Genomic DNA, 16,383 nt, shown 5'->3' with positions numbered 1-16,383 from the left:
AAAAGGGGGTTTTGAGCCATGATGAGGGGGGCATTTGGGCCCAGAGAGGGGGTATTTGGCCCCAAAAGTAGGGTTTGACGCCCCCAAAAGAAGGGTTTGAGACCCAAAAGAGGGGGGTGAGATAGGCGGGGAAGAATGTGAGCCCAGAAAAGGGGATGTTTAGCCCCAAAATGGGTAGGGCAGAGCTCGTATGGGAAGGGTTGAGCCCCAAAAGGGGAGTGTTCAGCCCCAAAAAGGAGATTTTGGTTTGTGATAGGAAGCTTTGAGCCCCAGGAAGGAGGTTTTGAGCCATGATAGGAAGTGTTGAGCCCCAAAAAGAAGTCTCTGAGCCCCAAAAAGGAGGTTTTTATTTTTGAAGGGGGGGGGTGAGTCCCAAAATGTGGGGTTTGAGCCCTGATGAGGTGTTTGGACTCCCCAAATGGGGGAGTTGAGACACAAAAAGAAGGGTTTGAGACCCCAAAAGGGGGGTTGAGACTTGAGGGGGTATTTAGCCCCCAGAAGGGGGTCATTTAGCTCCCCCCCAAAAAAAAAGGAGGGGTGGGGAGAGCCCCAAAAAGAAAGGTTTGAGCCTCAAAAGGGAATTCGGAGCTCTGGTGCAGGGGGGCTGAACCCAAAAAGCGGGAAGGGGGCGTGCTTAGGAAAAGGGGGATTTGGAGTCTCCCAAATGAGTTGGGAACCCTATGGGGGGGGGGGTCACAGAGCACTGACACCCCCCCAATCCTCCCCCCTCCAGCACTGTGCTGCCTCCTGAGCCTCCTCCACGCCGCTGCCGGCACAATGCTCACCCGTGAGTTATGGGGATGGGGGGGGGGCTCAGTCCCGGGTCCTCTCCTCATCCTTTTGGGGAGGGGGGGGAGGCTTGGGACCCCTCTCAATGCCCCCCCCCCGATGTCCCCTGCAGTGCAGTGTGACACCCAGTCCTGCTCCGCCAGCAGCTGCTGCCTGGGGCTCCCTACGGCGAGGAGGGGGCAGCCGGGGCGGGAGCCCTGGGTCTGTGGGTGCCCCCCCGGCATGATCCGCACCATCCAAAACTCCTCCGTCGTCTGCGAGTGCCCCCCCGGCATGATCCGCACCATCCAAAACTCCTTCATCGTCTGCCAAGGTAACGGGGCCAACACTTTCACCATTCCCCCCCCATTTTTATATTCCATTTCCCCTTTTTTCACCCTTTTCCCTCCCCATAACCTCTCTTTTTTTTTTTTTTTTTTTCCCCCATTTGTGGGATTCCTGAGAGCAGCCCCTCCACCCCCCCCCCAAACCATGACCCCCTTCCTTTCCCCACCCCATAACCCTTTAACCTCTTTTTTTCCCCAAAACGTGACCCCCCCCCCCCCCCTTGCCCTACAGAGGCCTGCGACGTCAGCAACCTGGAGCCGGTCAAGAAACTCTGTGAGGGGAAGAAGGTGGGGTTGGGGGGGGGGGGGGAAAGAGGGGTTTGGGGGGAAAAAGAGGGGTTTGGGGCAAAAGAGGGGGGTGTGGATGAAGGGAGGGACGGATGGACAGAGACAGAGGGTCCTGGGGTGGGTGGTGAGGCAGGGATGGACGGACAGACGGACAGACGTGCCTGTGGGGTGCAGGTCCATGTCACTGCCCCCCCTGTGTGTGTGTGCCCCCCCCCCCCAGGGCTTCCCGATTTGCACCAAGCTGCTGAACGGCACCAAGGGCCCGAATGAAACCTGTGCCAACATGACAGAGAAAACGCTGCAGGTGACACGGGGGGGCAGCAGGGCGTCCGACCCCTGCACCCCTCCGTCCCCTACACACATCTCTCCCCCCGTGTCCCCCCCCCGTGCCCCCCAGGACGTGCTGAGCGAGCTGCAGAGCGTGGTGAGGAAGGAGCAGTGCACCCAGCCCAGAGCCAGGTTGGCCACGCTGCTGATGCAGAGCACAGAAGCCATCGTGCTGCAGGCTGCCCGCGGCGGCTTTCGGGAGCTGAGCACCAGCACCATGCGTATGCCTCCCCCCTCCCCAGCACCCACGGGTGCCCACGATGCTCCCCCAACCCCCCCCGCAGCACCCCCAAAAGGTTTTGGGGCATCGCAATGCCCTGAGGGCCGGGTTGGCGTTTCGCTCGTACCCGTTCCCTGGAGTCTGCAAGAGCACGGTGGTGCTCAGGGCAGGCAAAAGACCCAAAATGCCTTTTTTTTTTTTTTTTTGGCCTTTTTTTTTTTTTTTTTTCCCAAATCAGAGGCCAGGACAGCGCCAGTGAATGATGACTGCCTAATTGGGGGGACGGAACTGGAGCTGAAGGTGGAGAAGGAGAAGCTGAACATCAACTGCAGCATAATGCCAAAAGGTAGGGCCATTGCATGGCGGGAATGGAAGCTCAAGAAGCCTACATTTGCCATTTTGGGGTGGTTTTGACCCATTTCTCTGCGCAGGCACGGTTGCGGTGGCCTTCATCGTCTACAAGGGTTTGGAGGACGTGCTGGAGGTCGTCACAGAGCCGTCCCAGAGGGATCTCAACTCCCGCGTAGTCAGCGGCACCGTGGGGAAAGACAACGAAATCATCTCCTCCATCACCTTCTCCAACAACTTCACTATCACCCTGCAGCACAACAAGGTGGGCGCTGGGGGGCCCCGGGGTGCTGCTGGGGGGGCGCCGGGTGGGGATTTTCCCAGGGATAGCACGGCAGGACCTGTTGCAGCAGGGGCGTTGCAGTGGTGCAAGTTCGGAGCGCGGCTTCGGTGCAGTTTGAGGTGAATTCAGGGTCGGTGCAGCCCCGTCCTGGTGCAAATTCAGATCCAGCACAGATCTGGGGTTGGTGCAAATCCCCAGCCCGGTGTGAATTTGGACTCTGTGCATCCCTGTCACGATGCAAATCTGGATCCAGCACAAACCCAGACCCGGTGCATCCCCCTTCTGCTGCAAATCTGGATTCCATGCAAATTCGGGGCGATGCACCCCCATCCTGGTGCAAATTTCAGGCTGGTGCATGCCCCTCCTGGTGCAAACTCAGCCTCAGTGCATGCCCGTCCTCTATGCAAATCTGGATCCTCTGCAATTTTGGGTCTGTGCATCCCCACCCTGATGCAAATTTGCATTTCATGCAACTCACTTCAGTAAACACCGCCCTGCTGCAAACCCAGATCCAGCGCAAATTCAGAACCGGTGCATTCCTGCCCTGGCGCTAATTCGGATTTGGTGGGTCTCTTTCCTGGTGCAAATTGGCATGTGGTGCAAATCCTGATCTGGTGCAGCCCTGCCCCAGTGTAAATTCAGACTTGGTGCGTCCCCAGATTCAGATCTCGTGAAAATTCAGGGTCAGCGCCTCCCCAAGCCGAGGCTCAGCACGTCCCTGTCCCCGTTGGCACCCGAAGGTAGGAAGGGGCGACACCGACCCTACACGGGGCTGAAACCTCGAGGGGGGCCGTGCTCCGCAGTCGCTGCAGGAAGGCAAGGAGGCGTTCTGTGTGTCCTGGAAGCCGAATGGGCAGTGGACACAGGAGGGCTGCGATCGCATCGGTGGGGACAACTGGAGCTCCATCTGCGCCTGCAACCACTTCTCCAGCTTCGCCATCATCATGGCCACCCAAGACAAAGTGAGGCCCCGCGTATTCCGCCCGCGCCGTTTCACATTCTCTCCTCGCCCAGCAGTTGAGCTTGGATGGGACAGGCGTGATGTCACACGTGTGACGTCACGGGTGATGTCATTGCAGGGGAACGAGAGATACGCGCTGCGGGTGGTGAGCTGCGTGGGGCTGTCGGTGTCGCTGCTCTGCCTCTTCCTCACCATCGTCACCTTCGTCCTGTGCCGCTCGCTCTGGAGCGTCAGCATCTCCCTCCACCTGCAGCTCAGCATCTGCCTCTTCATCGCTGACCTCCTCTTCCTCGTGGCCGAGCACCTCACCACCAAGAAGGTAATGGCTCCTTGGGGTCTCCTCAAGCATCTGGGGGTCTTCTTAGGGTCTCCTAGAGCATCTTGGGGGTCTCCTTGAGCATCCTGGGCTCTCCACGGGCTCCTCAAGATCTCCTTGAGCATCTTGGGGTATTTGAGGGTTCCTTGATGTCTCCTTGAGCATCTTGGGGTCTCCCCAGGATCTCCTTGAGCATCTCAAGTTATGGTGTAGGAAAGGTTTGAAGAAGGCCTGGAGACCTGCAGTCCAACCCCGTCTCAAAGCAGGTCCCACTAGTTGAGGCTCCCCTCGGTCCTTGGTTCCCTTCTTGCTGTGAGAACACCTGAATTAGGATAACCGAGGCTGAGCAGGATGTCTGGAAGCCTCCAGATCACCCCTGAACTCAAGGCAGGTCCACCCACTCGGGGTTCCTTGAGGCTGTTGGGTCCCTTCCTCCTCTGGGAGGGTGCAGCCGCTCGAATTACAGCCGAGCTTAGGACGGAGAAGACCTTTGGAAGTCTCTGGTCCACCCTGAACTCAAAGCCCTCGAGGTTCGAGGCCACAACGGGGCGTTTGGAACATCTCCGAGGGCTGGAGACGCCACCACCTCCCGTGGTGACACCAAAGCCAACCCGGAGCCAACCGCGGCCTCGGTGTCCCCCCCACCCAGCTGCTGTGCAAGATCGTCGCCGGCTTCCTCCACTACTTCTTCCTCGCCTCCTTCTCCTGGATGCTCCTGGAGGGTTTGCACCTCTTCCTCACCGTCAGGAACCTGCGAGTCCTCAACTACCTCAGTGCCAACCGCTTCAAGCGCAGATACATCTACCCCGTGGGCTACGGCCTCCCGGCCATCGTGGTGGCCGCCTCCGCCGCCACGCACCCCGACGGCTACGGCGCCAAGGAGCAGTGAGTCCCCCCTGGGGTCAGCCAAAGGGGTGGGATCGGCACAGAACGCTGTGCGTTTTGCAGGATTCTCCCCCAAAAAGGACGCCCTGGCGTCTGGGTGCGGGTGTTTTCAACGCCACCGAAACCGCCCCGGGGCGGCCGGGGTGTTTTTGTTTTTGTTTTTCCCCATTTTCTGCCCATTTAGCTGCTGGCTGAACACGAAGGAAGGCTTCAGTTGGAGTTTCGTCGGCCCCGTCTGCGTCATCATCCTGGTGGGTGTTTTGCTGCAGAAAAGGGGGAAAAATTGGGGGGAGAAGAGAAAATTTAGCCATCTTTAAGGACAGCGTTAAGGCAATGTCCAGTGAACCTGGTGGAGGTGGCACTGTGGTGTGTTAATGATGGGGTTTTGTATCTTTTGGCCCCTTTTCCAACCCAAATTCATGATCGTGCCCATGGGTCCTCCCCCACAGACTCTAAACTGAGCAACTTTTAGAGATTTGCCTAAAAAGAGCAAGTTCACACGTGTTTAAGGGTGACGTTACGTCCCATGGGCTGCGTGTGCTTGGTGGAGGTCACACCACGTAGCACTGGTGCTTTATTTTTTCCCTACGGTTGACCCTTTTCCATCCCAAATTTCCAGGCCTATCTTGTGGAATTTCTATACATAATTTTTGGCTTTCTGCACAGATTAATCTGACGTTTTTTCTCATCACCCTCTGGACGCTGCAGAAGCGACTCACCTCCCTCAACGCCGACGTCACAGCCATAAAAAACACCCGGTGGGTTTTTGCGCCGGTGGAAAGCATTGCTTGTAGAGGAAGAGCATTTGGGATGGTTTTGGGGAGAAAAACGAGGAAAACGGGTGTCCCGGCAGGCTGATGATGTTCAAGGCGCTGGCACACGTCTGCATCCTGGGCTGCACGTGGGGTCTGGGCCTGCTGCAGGCACAGGGCAGGGAGGTGGTGGACTTCATCTTCACCATCATCAACAGCCTGCAGGGAGCCTTCATCTTCCTCGTGCACTGCGTCCTCAACCGGCAGGTACGGGGGGGGACAGGCGGCGAGCCGGGGGGGACGGGGGACGCCGGGGACACGGCCACGGGTGCTGTCTGCAGGTGATGGAGCAGTACCGGCGCTGGTTTCGGGTGCTGGGGAGGTCGTGGAAGCCCCAGGAGATGCCCACCACCGAGATGCGGATCACCTACGTCACGGTAAGGGCGCCCGGACCCCCTCGCGCACCCTTCCCCGGGGCGTTCGGGGGGGCTGGTGAGGAACTAATGGGGTCCCCGCTCCCTTTCGGACCCGTTTCTGCCTCCTTTCACCCCAACTCGGGTCCTTTCTCCCCCAGGAAGGGGAAAGATCGCAGAGCCACAGCGCCGAGGGCTGCACGTGGGAGAAGTGACGGTGGGGATGCGCCGGACCGGCTCATAACCTGTGTTTTTCAGCACATCCAACCCGGTTTTACCAGATTCCTGATCATCTCACCCATTTCCAATGTTTTTTCCCTCTGAACAGTGTTTCTTGGAGTTCTCCCCCTAAATCCAACCAATTTTCAGCACTTTCCCCAAGAAACAAGCCATTTCTAGCATTTTGTCTCTCATTTTTAGCACTTTCCCAAAGAAACAAATCATTTTTAGCGTTTTTCCCCCTTTTCTAGCATTTTCTTCCAATAAACAAGCAATTTTTACCATTTTCTCCCAAGAAACTTGTTAGATTAACAAGTTTTTATTGAAAGCAGAAGCATATATTTGTGCCAGTGCTACCACTGGTGGACTTTTCTCTGAAAACAGTCTGAAATGGCTATAAACCAGTTTCATTTTCAGCCACAGGTCCCCTTCTTATTGATTTTTCAGCAAATTTCTCAAGCCTGGCTCAAATTTCCTAATTTTCACAGGCGGAGAGGGAGATCCCAAGGTTAATTTTCAACCCAGAGAAGGCATTTTGTTACCTGTAATGAATCGTTGTGTTTCGACTGATCAATAACATATAAATCATCCTCTCTCTCTCAAATTTTAGCTTACAATCCTTTAAAAACTATCATTAAAATCAAACCACGCTTTGAATGGGTTTCCTTGGATTTAACCTGAAATTTTCAGCCACCGGGGTGGTCTGATGCAGCCGCTGTATTTGTTTAGGGGGGTAAAGGACTGAGTGGTGCTGTTTCTTTACAAAATATATATATATTTATTGGGTGATAATGTGCTGAGTTAAGAAACGTGCAAGTGAGTGAAATTAGGGTTTTGAGAAGAATTCGGGTTGGGGAGGGTTGGATGTGGGGCTACAGCAGGGCAGAGATGGGGGCTGGGGGCTGCAGGAAGGGAAGGATAAATGCAGGAAAAAGGATTTAAAAGTTCAGGGGGGAGGAAGGATTTTTCCAGAAATTTTCTTTTCTGAGAGTTAAGCAGAAACCACGATGCAGTACTGGAGCTAGGGTGAAAAAGGAGAAATTCAGCCATGTGGAGAAACGGGACTGGTTTTGTGCCGGTGAGTGGGTTTTTACCTTTCCACAGTGGCTTTTTTTTAACCAAACCCACCCTTTTCTTTTTGGTGTTTCACGGGTCAGACTCACAAGGCTCATGGTTTCAGAGATTTCACTGGATTTAGGGATTTGTGCAGGCAAGAAACAGGAGCCTGGAGCCATCAGGGTGAGCCAGATCCCCCCAGAGCTTTGGGATTTTGTCCAGCTCCTGAGAGGGAAGTTTAAAATGTGTTTTTCTACTTGCGTATTGGAAATTGTCTGAAAACAGGGGGAAAAAAAACATGGCTAAAGTCAGCATTTCCAGGACTTTTCACAAATCCAGTGGTTGGAGTGGGAGCAGTGCTCGTTGAACCAGATGCCGCTGGGCCGCATGGTGCCACAGCTGTCCTTGTCCCTGTTGCTGTTCTTGCTCCAAGTGTCCCAGTAGCTGGAGAGAGGAGAAAAGAAGAAAGAAAGGGGAAAAAAAAAAGAACAAAAAGAGGGAAAGGAAGAAAGAGAAAAAATAAAAAGAGTGCCACAGTGGCAGAGCTCTCCCAGGAACAGGGGAAATTTTTATTTCAAGGGAAGGAGTCTGCTAAAAAGCTCCATCCTGCACCCCAGAAAACTGTTTTTGTTTTGTGTTGTTGTGCCACCAGCAAGAAAAAATGCTCCCATAACAGCATTTTTCCAATATAAGCCCTTTGGTTTGTGTAAAATTACCTAAACAACCCTATTTCAGTGGCTCAAACTCAGCTTTTTCTCCTCTTGGGACAGTTTCCAATTTTAGGGAATCCCCGTATGGATTTTTTACCTCACACTTAAAGGTTTGCCATTTGTCCAGAACCAGTCGCCTTCCTCCGGCTTATACGTCACTCCCATCCAGTAGACGTTGCTGTTGTTCATGTTGTCCTTCAGGAACTCCTAAAAAGGCAGAACTGGTTACAGCAACCCCCCAAAAAACACAATAATTCTGGGGAGCACACAAGTAATATGGGGAATCTCAAAGCTTTTGGTAATCGGTGATATCATCACCACAACTGAGCAGAATTTTTTGGTAAATAGCAAACAGATTTGGTGCCTTAAAGCAAAATGCAACCACGGTGCTCTGGAAAGGATATTTTGACCCTTTTTGACCCATTTTTAGCACTTACTCCTAAAAAGAAATATGACTTTACCCAAAGTGGCTTAGCCACCAAGCACTTGTCTCTACTTCAAATAACTGAGCAAATGGCCAATTTAAGCCAAAAAAAAAAAAGGTTTTGGATGTCCCCTGCTTGCCAGAGTAGGAATTCCCCTAAAAATAGGGGGGTTGGGCACCGTGCAAGCTGAAAAAATGGCGATTTTTCACTTGAAAGCATCTGGCTGACCTGCTCCTGCTCCGTTTCAACAATGACCAGGTGAGCATCTTGGTCGATGCAGGTCTCCTTCGCATCCGACCAGCTCATCACCTCCGTCGAGAAGTAGTAGCAGCTCCTCTTGAAGGTCTTCCAGCCAGCCAAGCACTCTTTGTTCGGGAGGTTATGGCAGATCAACGCTGGAAGGACGAGAAACCCCCAAAACGTCTCAAAATCAGCACGGCTCACCCTAATTTTCCAGCCTTTTTGGGCTAAACCCAGGTTTTTCTCCTGGGGCACTGTCACGACAGCGATACTCCCGTAGCTTTACCTGCGATGCCCTGCAGCTCCTTGTAGTACCTGCGCATCCCGCTCCGCACCCTCATCTGCTCCTGCCGTGACTCCGACATCTCCTGCAGCACTGGGGAGCACAGCAGGGTGAGCCCCCTCTACCCACCCACCCTTTTTCCCCCTCCCCACTTTGGATTTCCCAAACCTTTGGCTTTTTCTCCCGGGATTTAGTTCATTTCCGCGTGCAGAAATGGGCTGTCAAAGCTCCTGCACCACCAGCTGCCTGTTTTGCTGCACGGTTTTCTTTTTGGGTGACATTTTGCCGCAATATCACTCGTAATAACATTTAATTAATCACTCATTTGGCAGCAGTTAAGGAGTTGGCCAATTATATTTGACTTTTGCAGAATTTTCAATAGGATTTACACCCTTCCCGTCCTGTAACAGAGGTAACAGGGTGGATTGCCCCCTCGGCAAGCTCCTAATCCACAGCCAGGGTAACCCCCACGACACCCAGAGGGCTGATTTGCTCCTGTTTGCACCCCTTTTGGGGCTAATTCCATTGGGATTGAGGCCAGAGCTTGGTCAGTGCCCAATTTATGCTGTTACCCCACTGCAGTTCCCCGTGGATCAGTGGGAATCGGAACCAAACCGAAGCTGGTGGTGTTCCACGAAGAGCTGGAGCAGAACCAGGAGCCACCCTCCCCCCCAAAAGTCATTTTTTATTCAATTTACACCAAGTAATGAAACGTGGTGCCAGAAAGGACACAAACACCCCAAAATCAGGGTCTCCCAAGTCCTGCTGAGCTGGGAGCATGTCACCGTGGGGCTGTGCATCCAAGGACCTACTGTTAACTTGGGTCTCGGACTGGTTCGACTTCAAGAGCTCCAGCTCCGCCATGATTTCCACTTCTGGAATGGAAAGGATGGGAAAAAAATGTGATTGGATCACGTCAAGGTATGTGTGGTGACCTCTAAATTCACCCAGTTTAAGATTTCTGTGGGCTGAGTGAGGGATTTATTGTGGATTTCCACCTTGTGCTGAAAATGTTATCTTTCATGGTGAAAAAGCTTTTTTTAGGGTGTTTCACCAAACCAGCTGCCTCCCAGCCCCTCGGGGCCACTTGTGGGGCCACTTACGTTTCACCAAGACCAGCGTGAGGAGCAGCACCCACGCGACGAAGCTCAGAGCCATCAAGACGTAGAGGACGGCCACCGACGTCTGCCTGGGGCCCCGGCCAGGCTCCGGGTCAGCTGCAGAGAGCGGTGAGGGGAAATCAGGGAGGAATCAGGAGAAAAACCCACTCGAGCCCTCTGGTGTCAGCCTAGGTGAGACAAAACGAAGCGACTCACCTGTCCGGGAAGGATTTGGAGACGCCGGTTTCCCCGCCAGGATGTAAACCCCTGTGGAGAGGTAGGAAAGCATCACTGGAGGGCTTTTTTGTTTGTTTGTTTGTTTGTGTTTTTTTTTTGTTTTTTTGTTTAAGGCATTTTAGGGTCAAATCCTGCCCCGCTGAGGCCCTCGACCACACGGGGGATGCAGGGAGAGGAGGAGGGTGCTACCTGTGCCTCCTTTGCTCCTCTGGCTCCGCAGGTCTTCATCGGATGGTGGTGGCTTGCGGTCCGACTCCGACACAGACACGTCATCGTAGTCGTCCTCATCAGCAAAGCTGTCTGGGGACGCTGCGGGAGAGAAAAATGGGTGAAATTTGTGTGTTTTTTTCTGGGCAGGAATCCCAGCTGTTAACAATCTGCTCAGTCCTTTGGGAAGCATCAAAAAATGCAATTCCCCTCGCAGAGATAGCTGCAGTTTCGGTAAATCCACAGGAGCTCCGGCAAGATTTTTCTCACTAGGTGTGTAATTTAATCATTTTTATGGAGTTTTATGATGTCGCTGCACTCTTCCGGAGCTGGGTCCTCCCCCTGCTCTCAAATCTAAGCGATTCTGCTGAAATCTGAACTCCTCCGTGCCAGGAGGGGACAAATTTCAGCTGCAAACTCGCAAACCCTGGCTTCGAGCGGGTGGAGCGATAAATCCCCTCTCGCTTTCTCCAGGGAAGATTTTCAAATTTTGGGTTTTTTTTTTTTTAGGCAATGTGGTCTCATCTTATGGAAGGAAACAAATTCAGAGAGATACACCACATACAGAGGTGCATTTCACCGAGTGAGCTGAAAATAAAGCCCGGTTCAGCCTTGGGGAGGCACCTCAGGGAGTTCTGCTTTCCACCCATGCTACAGAAAAAAGCCTGAAAAGGTGAATGTGCCGACTCACCCGGCCTGAAGTCACCCAGGGGTGTCATCTTCCCAGCAACGGAGTAAATTCCTGCCAAAAAAAAGGGAAGGAAAAGGTGGTCGGGATAACAGGAGGATACCCAAAAACTCTTCTAACGCCATCACCACTGGCGAGGATGCCGCTGATGCTTTTTGAGCATCCGGCGCGGAGTTTGCGTGTGTGAAATTAGGTGAAAACCTGGAGATTTAGGGGCTTTTTCAGCTGAGAGAGGAACCCGTGTGACCCTGTGCATCCCGACGCCTTTCACCCCGCTCCCTCCACTGGCGCTGCTCTCCTGCGCGACCCGACGCCTCCCCGCCTCGCCGAGACCCCCGCCGCCCCCAAACCTGCCCAGAATAAAGGTGTTTTCACCCCGATTTTTACCTGCTTGTCTCACCAGCCGCTTGGCAGGGAGCGGCGGGGGGCCCAGCCAGTTGCCGTAGGTCTCTTGCTGGGCCATGCTTGGCCGGGGCGAGCGGCCGCGCAGGCGCCCAGGGGGGAGCTAAAGCCCCCGGCACGCAGCCCGGCACACCCCTCGCCGCCTCCAGCACCCCATTTTGGCCAGCGGCTCGGCCCCAAGGTTTCGGTTCCTCTCTGCGCCAGGCCGGCGGTGGCATGCAAATGGGGGACGAAGCTGCGCCCTCCCCACCCCAAATAAAAGGTTTTTTTGTTTGTTTGTTTGTTTGTTTTTTTGTTTTTTTTTTTACGAGGGGAGTAATAGGATCGGTGTTTCAGGGGGCGCTGGGGCTGCAGCGGGACGGTGACACCACCGGAGCTCCGTCGGCTGTGGGGGGCTGGAAGCAGCTCCTAAAAAGCTGTGGGTTTTTGTTGTTTTTTTTTTAGGTGGGGGTGAATAAAACCACCCCGCACACAACACGGTGATGGTCGGGGGCATTGGAGGCCGTGCGGGTGAAATCCCAAATCTTCCAGCGGGGCCCATGCCCGCCCCGGGAAGGGGAATCCAGCAGCGAGGCTTTTCGGCAAAGCAACCGTCGCGCTTCGCCACCCACGAGCTGGGTATTTGCATGCGCAGCCCAAAAACACGTTCACACCTCGGCTTTGCCGCTCTCTCTTCCGTTTTTTGTTTTTTTTTTCACCTAAACTCTGGGAATAAGGTGCGCCGTGACCCCCCTCGGGGCCGCTCTGCTCCCGCTGGTTTAGTTTCAAGTTGCAATCAGATTTTATTTATTTTTTTTGTCCCGATTAAGCGGCAAGCGATAGGTTGAGCGCGCGGCAGGGAAGCGGCTCACAAAATGTTAAGGAACCCTCCCAAAATTGCCCAAACCCTCCTCTAGCTCGAACCCCGTGGCGGCGCTGGGCCCCGGGAGGACGCTCCCCTTTTCGGCCACCTCTTCCCACGCCAGCTCCTTCCCCCGCAGAGCGAATCCCGGCTCCTGCTGCTGTTTTGGGGTCCGCAGCCGCGTGGCTTCACCGAGAGCCTGAGGAGGAGGAAGGAGCAGAACCCGCAGCAAAACCCACGGCGCGGCGATGCCTCCCGACCCCGCACCCCCTTGCTCTTGTTGGTTTTTTTTCTCATCTTTTAAGCATTTTTTCCGTCTCGCTTCCTCCGCGGTGGGTAATCGCAAGTTGTCCCTCGCCCCGCAGCGCCGCCTTTCCATCCCGTGCCCTTTTTTTTGCTGGTTTTCCCCCGTTTTTGTTTTTGTTTTTGTTTTTTTTTGAAGCCCGCTAGCAGCTGCGCTCGCAGATCCAGGCCTCGGCACCGCTGCAGGTGGCGTCGTTCCAGAGGCCGCGGGAGGAGACGGTGGCGCAGTCCTCGCCGTGCTGCCCCACGTTGTTGGGCTCGCCGCTATTCCAAAACCTGCGGGGGGGGCAGGTCGGTTTGGGTAGGAAGCTCTCCATTTGGAAACCGGCTGGTTTTGATGGGTTTTGTGTTGTGTTTGTGTTTTTTTTTAAAGGTTCTACGGAAGGAGCAGCCAGGCAGAGCTCACCCCCTCCCTGCAGCGTCCCCTCCTCTCCATTTACCGCCTCGAAGCAGCTCTGCCTCCAGGTCAGTGATTTTCCCTTTTCCCCCCCGTTTAGCATCACCCAACCCCGCCTCCATTTCGGGGCTTTTCCCCCAAATCCTGAGAGCGAGGAGAGTTGTCAGAAACAACCCCTTGGCCAGAAAACTTTTTCCTGTGCCATTTTCACGCTCCGCTAGAGCAGAGCACGGGGGTGGGTTAGTAAGGGTGCAGCGCTCGGTTTTGGGGGCCAAAAAAGCATTAAAAAGCTTTTTTTTTTTTAAAAGGGGGGGCAGTTTGCCCTCCGATGCTGCTGGAAAACATACGAGAGAGAGAGGGAGCGGCCGTCCACCCACTGCCAGTCGCCTTCCTTGTGCATGTCGCTCAGGCCCAGCCAGAACACCCGCATCTCCATGATGTAATTTGCCAGAAATTTCTGTAAATGGGGAAAAAAAGGCTTCAGGATGAGAAGGGGGCACCAACGGGGAGCTGCCCTTTGGCTGTCGGCAGCAGTCGGTGACGGTGGGGATCCCAGCCCTGGCGGGGGACAAGCGCGAGGTGCCACCAGCCTGGCACAAAATCACGCCGGTCGTTTCGGGGACAAACCCAACGGATTTGGCCAAGCCGCTTCAGAACCACAGGGGAACCTCAGGGCTGGGGGACTTGGAGGCTTTTTCCCAGCTGTGAAGGCTCCAACAGCCCGCGCTGAACCTCCTGCTTTCCACTTGCTTTGTATAAGCCTAATATTCTAAACGTGTTAAATGGGGGGGGGGGGGGGCTATTTTGGTGCTTTTTTTGTGAAAATCCTCGGCTTACGTTTTCCAGCTCGCTGTTGACGATGGCCAGCTGCCCGCCGAGCCCGGCGCAGGAGGCTTTAGCCTCCATCCAGGGTTTGGGGTCGGTGGAGAAAAGGTAGCAGGTCCTGGCGAACTGCAGCCAGCCGGCAGGACACCTCGTGCAGATAATTTCTGAGAGAAAACGGAAAATGAAACGAAAACAAAGAGAAGCTGAGGTGGGTGAGCGCGGGGGGACGCCTGCGGGCTCGGCTCAGCCTCTCCCCCTCACCCGAGAGGTTTCGCAGCTCCTCCAGCGCCGTGCTGAGGAGCGTCTCCACGCGGCTCTGCTCCTGCTGCAGCTCCTCCAGCTGCTGCAGCGCCTGTTCCGGCGCCTCCCTTCCCTCTGCCGGGGTGGAAAATGAGAGAAAAAGGTAATTCAGGTTTTGCCAGAAGAAACCCCAAGAAACCCTGGTTAGGGCCCTTCCCCTTTTCCTTTCCGCCCTGATTTGCGCTGTGGCTTTTGCTGGGTATTTTTCCTGGGTGAGCGGCTGCTCTTTCAGCTTTGCCCATCGAAACCTCAAAGCCCTTTCACTGAACGCCGGGGTTTTTTTTTGTGTGTGTTTATCAACAGGCTGAGACCGAGTTTTTTCCATTAGCATCGTGCTTCATGAGAGCTCGACCTCCTTGAGATCGGCTCCGTGAGCTCCCGACGCATCTTAGGCACCTTTAGAGTGTCTTCCCAGTGCTTTGGGCTCAAAGAACTGAATTTAACAATTTTTCACCCAAATCAGGCTCTCACCCAGGACGCGGATGCGCTCCGACAGCTCCTTCCCGCACTCCGTTTTGCACTGTGCCATCTTCCACCGCACGTTCTCCATTTCTTGGGACACTGGAGGGAGGAAAAACGTTGCTTTTGCCCCCACTGCCCACCCCCACTGCCCACCCCCGGTGTTAAACGCTGGGATTCTGCCTGAATTTCCCCCCAAACCACCTTGCCCTCTGTGTACCGTTTAGAAGCTGGCTCTGAATCACCTGGAGCTCGCCTGAGAGCTGCTTATCTAAGAGGAAGACAAGAGGAGAAGCCTCAAAACAAGCCCGTGGCCATCTCCATCCCACCAGAAGGGATGATTCTGGTCGGCTTGAAGGGAAAAGCCACCCTCAGAAGCAGCGGGTTTCGTACCGAGGGCGTGCTGGACCTGCGAGAGGTTGTGCCAGGCTGTCGTGTGGCTCCTCTCGCCCTGCAGCTGGGCTTGGGCCAGTGCCTCCTGCACCGCCGACACTGGGGAAAGGAGCCGCAGGTTTTGTTCCGTTTGCTGGTCTTTTCCCTCCAAAATTGTGCCCGGTCGCGCATGCTACTCTCACCTCTCTGGGTGTTGGTGATGGCGAGAGCCATGAAGATCACGAAGCCGAGGGCCAGCAGCAAGTACAGCAGCACCAGGGCTCTCTGCGAGGGCGAGGGCAGGAGGGACAGCGCTGCGGGGGGCAAAAAAAAAAAAAAGGTGAGGCAGCCCCAAAACACTCCCTCCCCAGCAAACCTTTTGGAGGAGAGTGCGAAGAGCAGAGATTCCCCCGAGCTCCCTCCTGAGAAGCTCCGCCGCTCCCTTCTCCACACCCAAATCTCTTTTTCTTTTTGATCGCAACCCAACGGAAGAATTCTGAAGGAAAATTCAGCTCTAATTTTGGGAAGAGACCTGTGTCGAGACCTGAAAACCTCCGTTTGCTTGTGTTCTAACTCCAGAGCCACTCCCTCGACCCTGGTGTGGCCGCGCTACCTCCTTTGGGTGCTTTCTTCTGCTCTTCTTCCTCCAACAGCATGTTCTTGGTGAGCTCCCAGTTCTCACCGGTGCTCTCGGTGCCATCATTCTGTGCCATCTCGGGTCCTTTTTCCCTTTGATATCACCCCAATTTTTATGGCATCGTGAAGACACGTCAGCTTTTCCGGGGGAAGCGAATGTTCATATTTCATAATTCGGATTTCCAAAAATGTGCACACTCAGGAGCTTTTGGAGCAGCCGCGGTGCTCGTGCGGCCTCTCACCACTTCCCCGCTGGTGTTGAGGAGTTCAGCGTCACGCTGCTCCTCTCCAGGGAGGTGCTGGCGTTGAAGGGCTCGTGCCAAAACGCTGCAGATCGTGCCCAAATCTCTCCCTGGTTTGGTTTGGGTTTCGGTGGGAATTCTCATTGCGGGTTTTGCTCGGTGTTTTTGTGGGACTTTCAACTGTTTTTAATCTGGTGCTGTGAAAATCCTCGTTTTGTTTTGACAGCGACTCCCTCGTTCCTCCTCCTGAAACTTCTTTTATTGCCCGCAGGGCTTTGAGCCAGGCAGCCCCGGGGCTATTGCAGAAAATGAAAGTTTGAATTTATGAGTAACTTCGCTGTTGACTGATTTTGGCCAAATTTCACAGAGGACTGAGGCACGGGGGAAGAGCAAACACGGCCAAAAAGTGAATGGCCTTCACCCCGGCTCTCTTGCTCAGGGCAAACAGCTTCCTCCTTTTGTCCGATTTCCCCTTTTTTCATCCCGAATTTAGGGGAAGTTGAGGCCGAACTTCCCCCCAGGGTGGCCACTCA

At 54.5% G+C, this 16,383-nt stretch overlaps 3 protein-coding genes across 3 annotated transcripts; 1 reads left to right on the top strand and 2 right to left on the bottom strand.

Moving 5' to 3' along the window:
* Positions 1 to 170: 170 nt before the first annotated feature.
* Positions 171 to 6,192, top strand: LOC311220508 (adhesion G protein-coupled receptor E3-like; the record flags this gene model as incomplete). Its single annotated transcript, XM_084304071.1, has 16 exons — positions 171 to 174; positions 734 to 787; positions 902 to 1,102; positions 1,348 to 1,403; positions 1,624 to 1,707; positions 1,801 to 1,951; positions 2,189 to 2,296; positions 2,382 to 2,563; positions 3,385 to 3,543; positions 3,661 to 3,861; positions 4,508 to 4,743; positions 4,928 to 4,994; positions 5,410 to 5,501; positions 5,597 to 5,762; positions 5,837 to 5,932; positions 6,070 to 6,192. The coding sequence occupies 16 exons, from the start codon at positions 171 to 173 to the stop codon at positions 6,121 to 6,123; spliced, it is 1,911 nt and encodes a 636-aa protein (XP_084160197.1). The 3' UTR covers positions 6,124 to 6,192.
* Positions 6,193 to 7,491: 1,299 nt separating this feature from the next.
* LOC311220507 (C-type lectin domain family 17, member A-like) lies at positions 7,492 to 11,536 on the bottom strand (the record flags this gene model as incomplete). Its single annotated transcript, XM_084304070.1, has 10 exons — positions 7,492 to 7,627; positions 7,991 to 8,100; positions 8,547 to 8,713; positions 8,845 to 8,934; positions 9,654 to 9,716; positions 9,945 to 10,058; positions 10,158 to 10,208; positions 10,368 to 10,487; positions 11,077 to 11,127; positions 11,461 to 11,536. 10 exons carry the CDS (start codon positions 11,534 to 11,536, stop codon positions 7,492 to 7,494), a joined length of 978 nt encoding a protein of 325 aa, XP_084160196.1.
* A 503-nt stretch (positions 11,537 to 12,039) lies between these two features.
* LOC311220468 (C-type lectin domain family 4 member G-like) lies at positions 12,040 to 15,695 on the bottom strand. Its single transcript, XM_084304011.1, has 9 exons — positions 15,586 to 15,695; positions 15,176 to 15,286; positions 14,994 to 15,092; positions 14,821 to 14,871; positions 14,613 to 14,702; positions 14,103 to 14,216; positions 13,854 to 14,005; positions 13,364 to 13,473; positions 12,040 to 12,895 (listed from the first exon to the last, which is right to left on the bottom strand). Exons 1-9 carry the CDS (start codon positions 15,683 to 15,685, stop codon positions 12,763 to 12,765), a joined length of 960 nt encoding a protein of 319 aa, XP_084160137.1. The 5' UTR covers positions 15,686 to 15,695; the 3' UTR covers positions 12,040 to 12,762.
* Positions 15,696 to 16,383: the final 688 nt, after the last annotated feature.

This window comes from Netta rufina, assembly GCF_964035555.1.
Source record: "Netta rufina genome assembly, chromosome: 32".
NCBI classification, from domain to species: Eukaryota; Metazoa; Chordata; class Aves; order Anseriformes; family Anatidae; genus Netta; species Netta rufina.
Note: the sequence above shows the minus strand (reverse complement) of the source record. Positions and strands in the feature narration are given on the sequence as shown.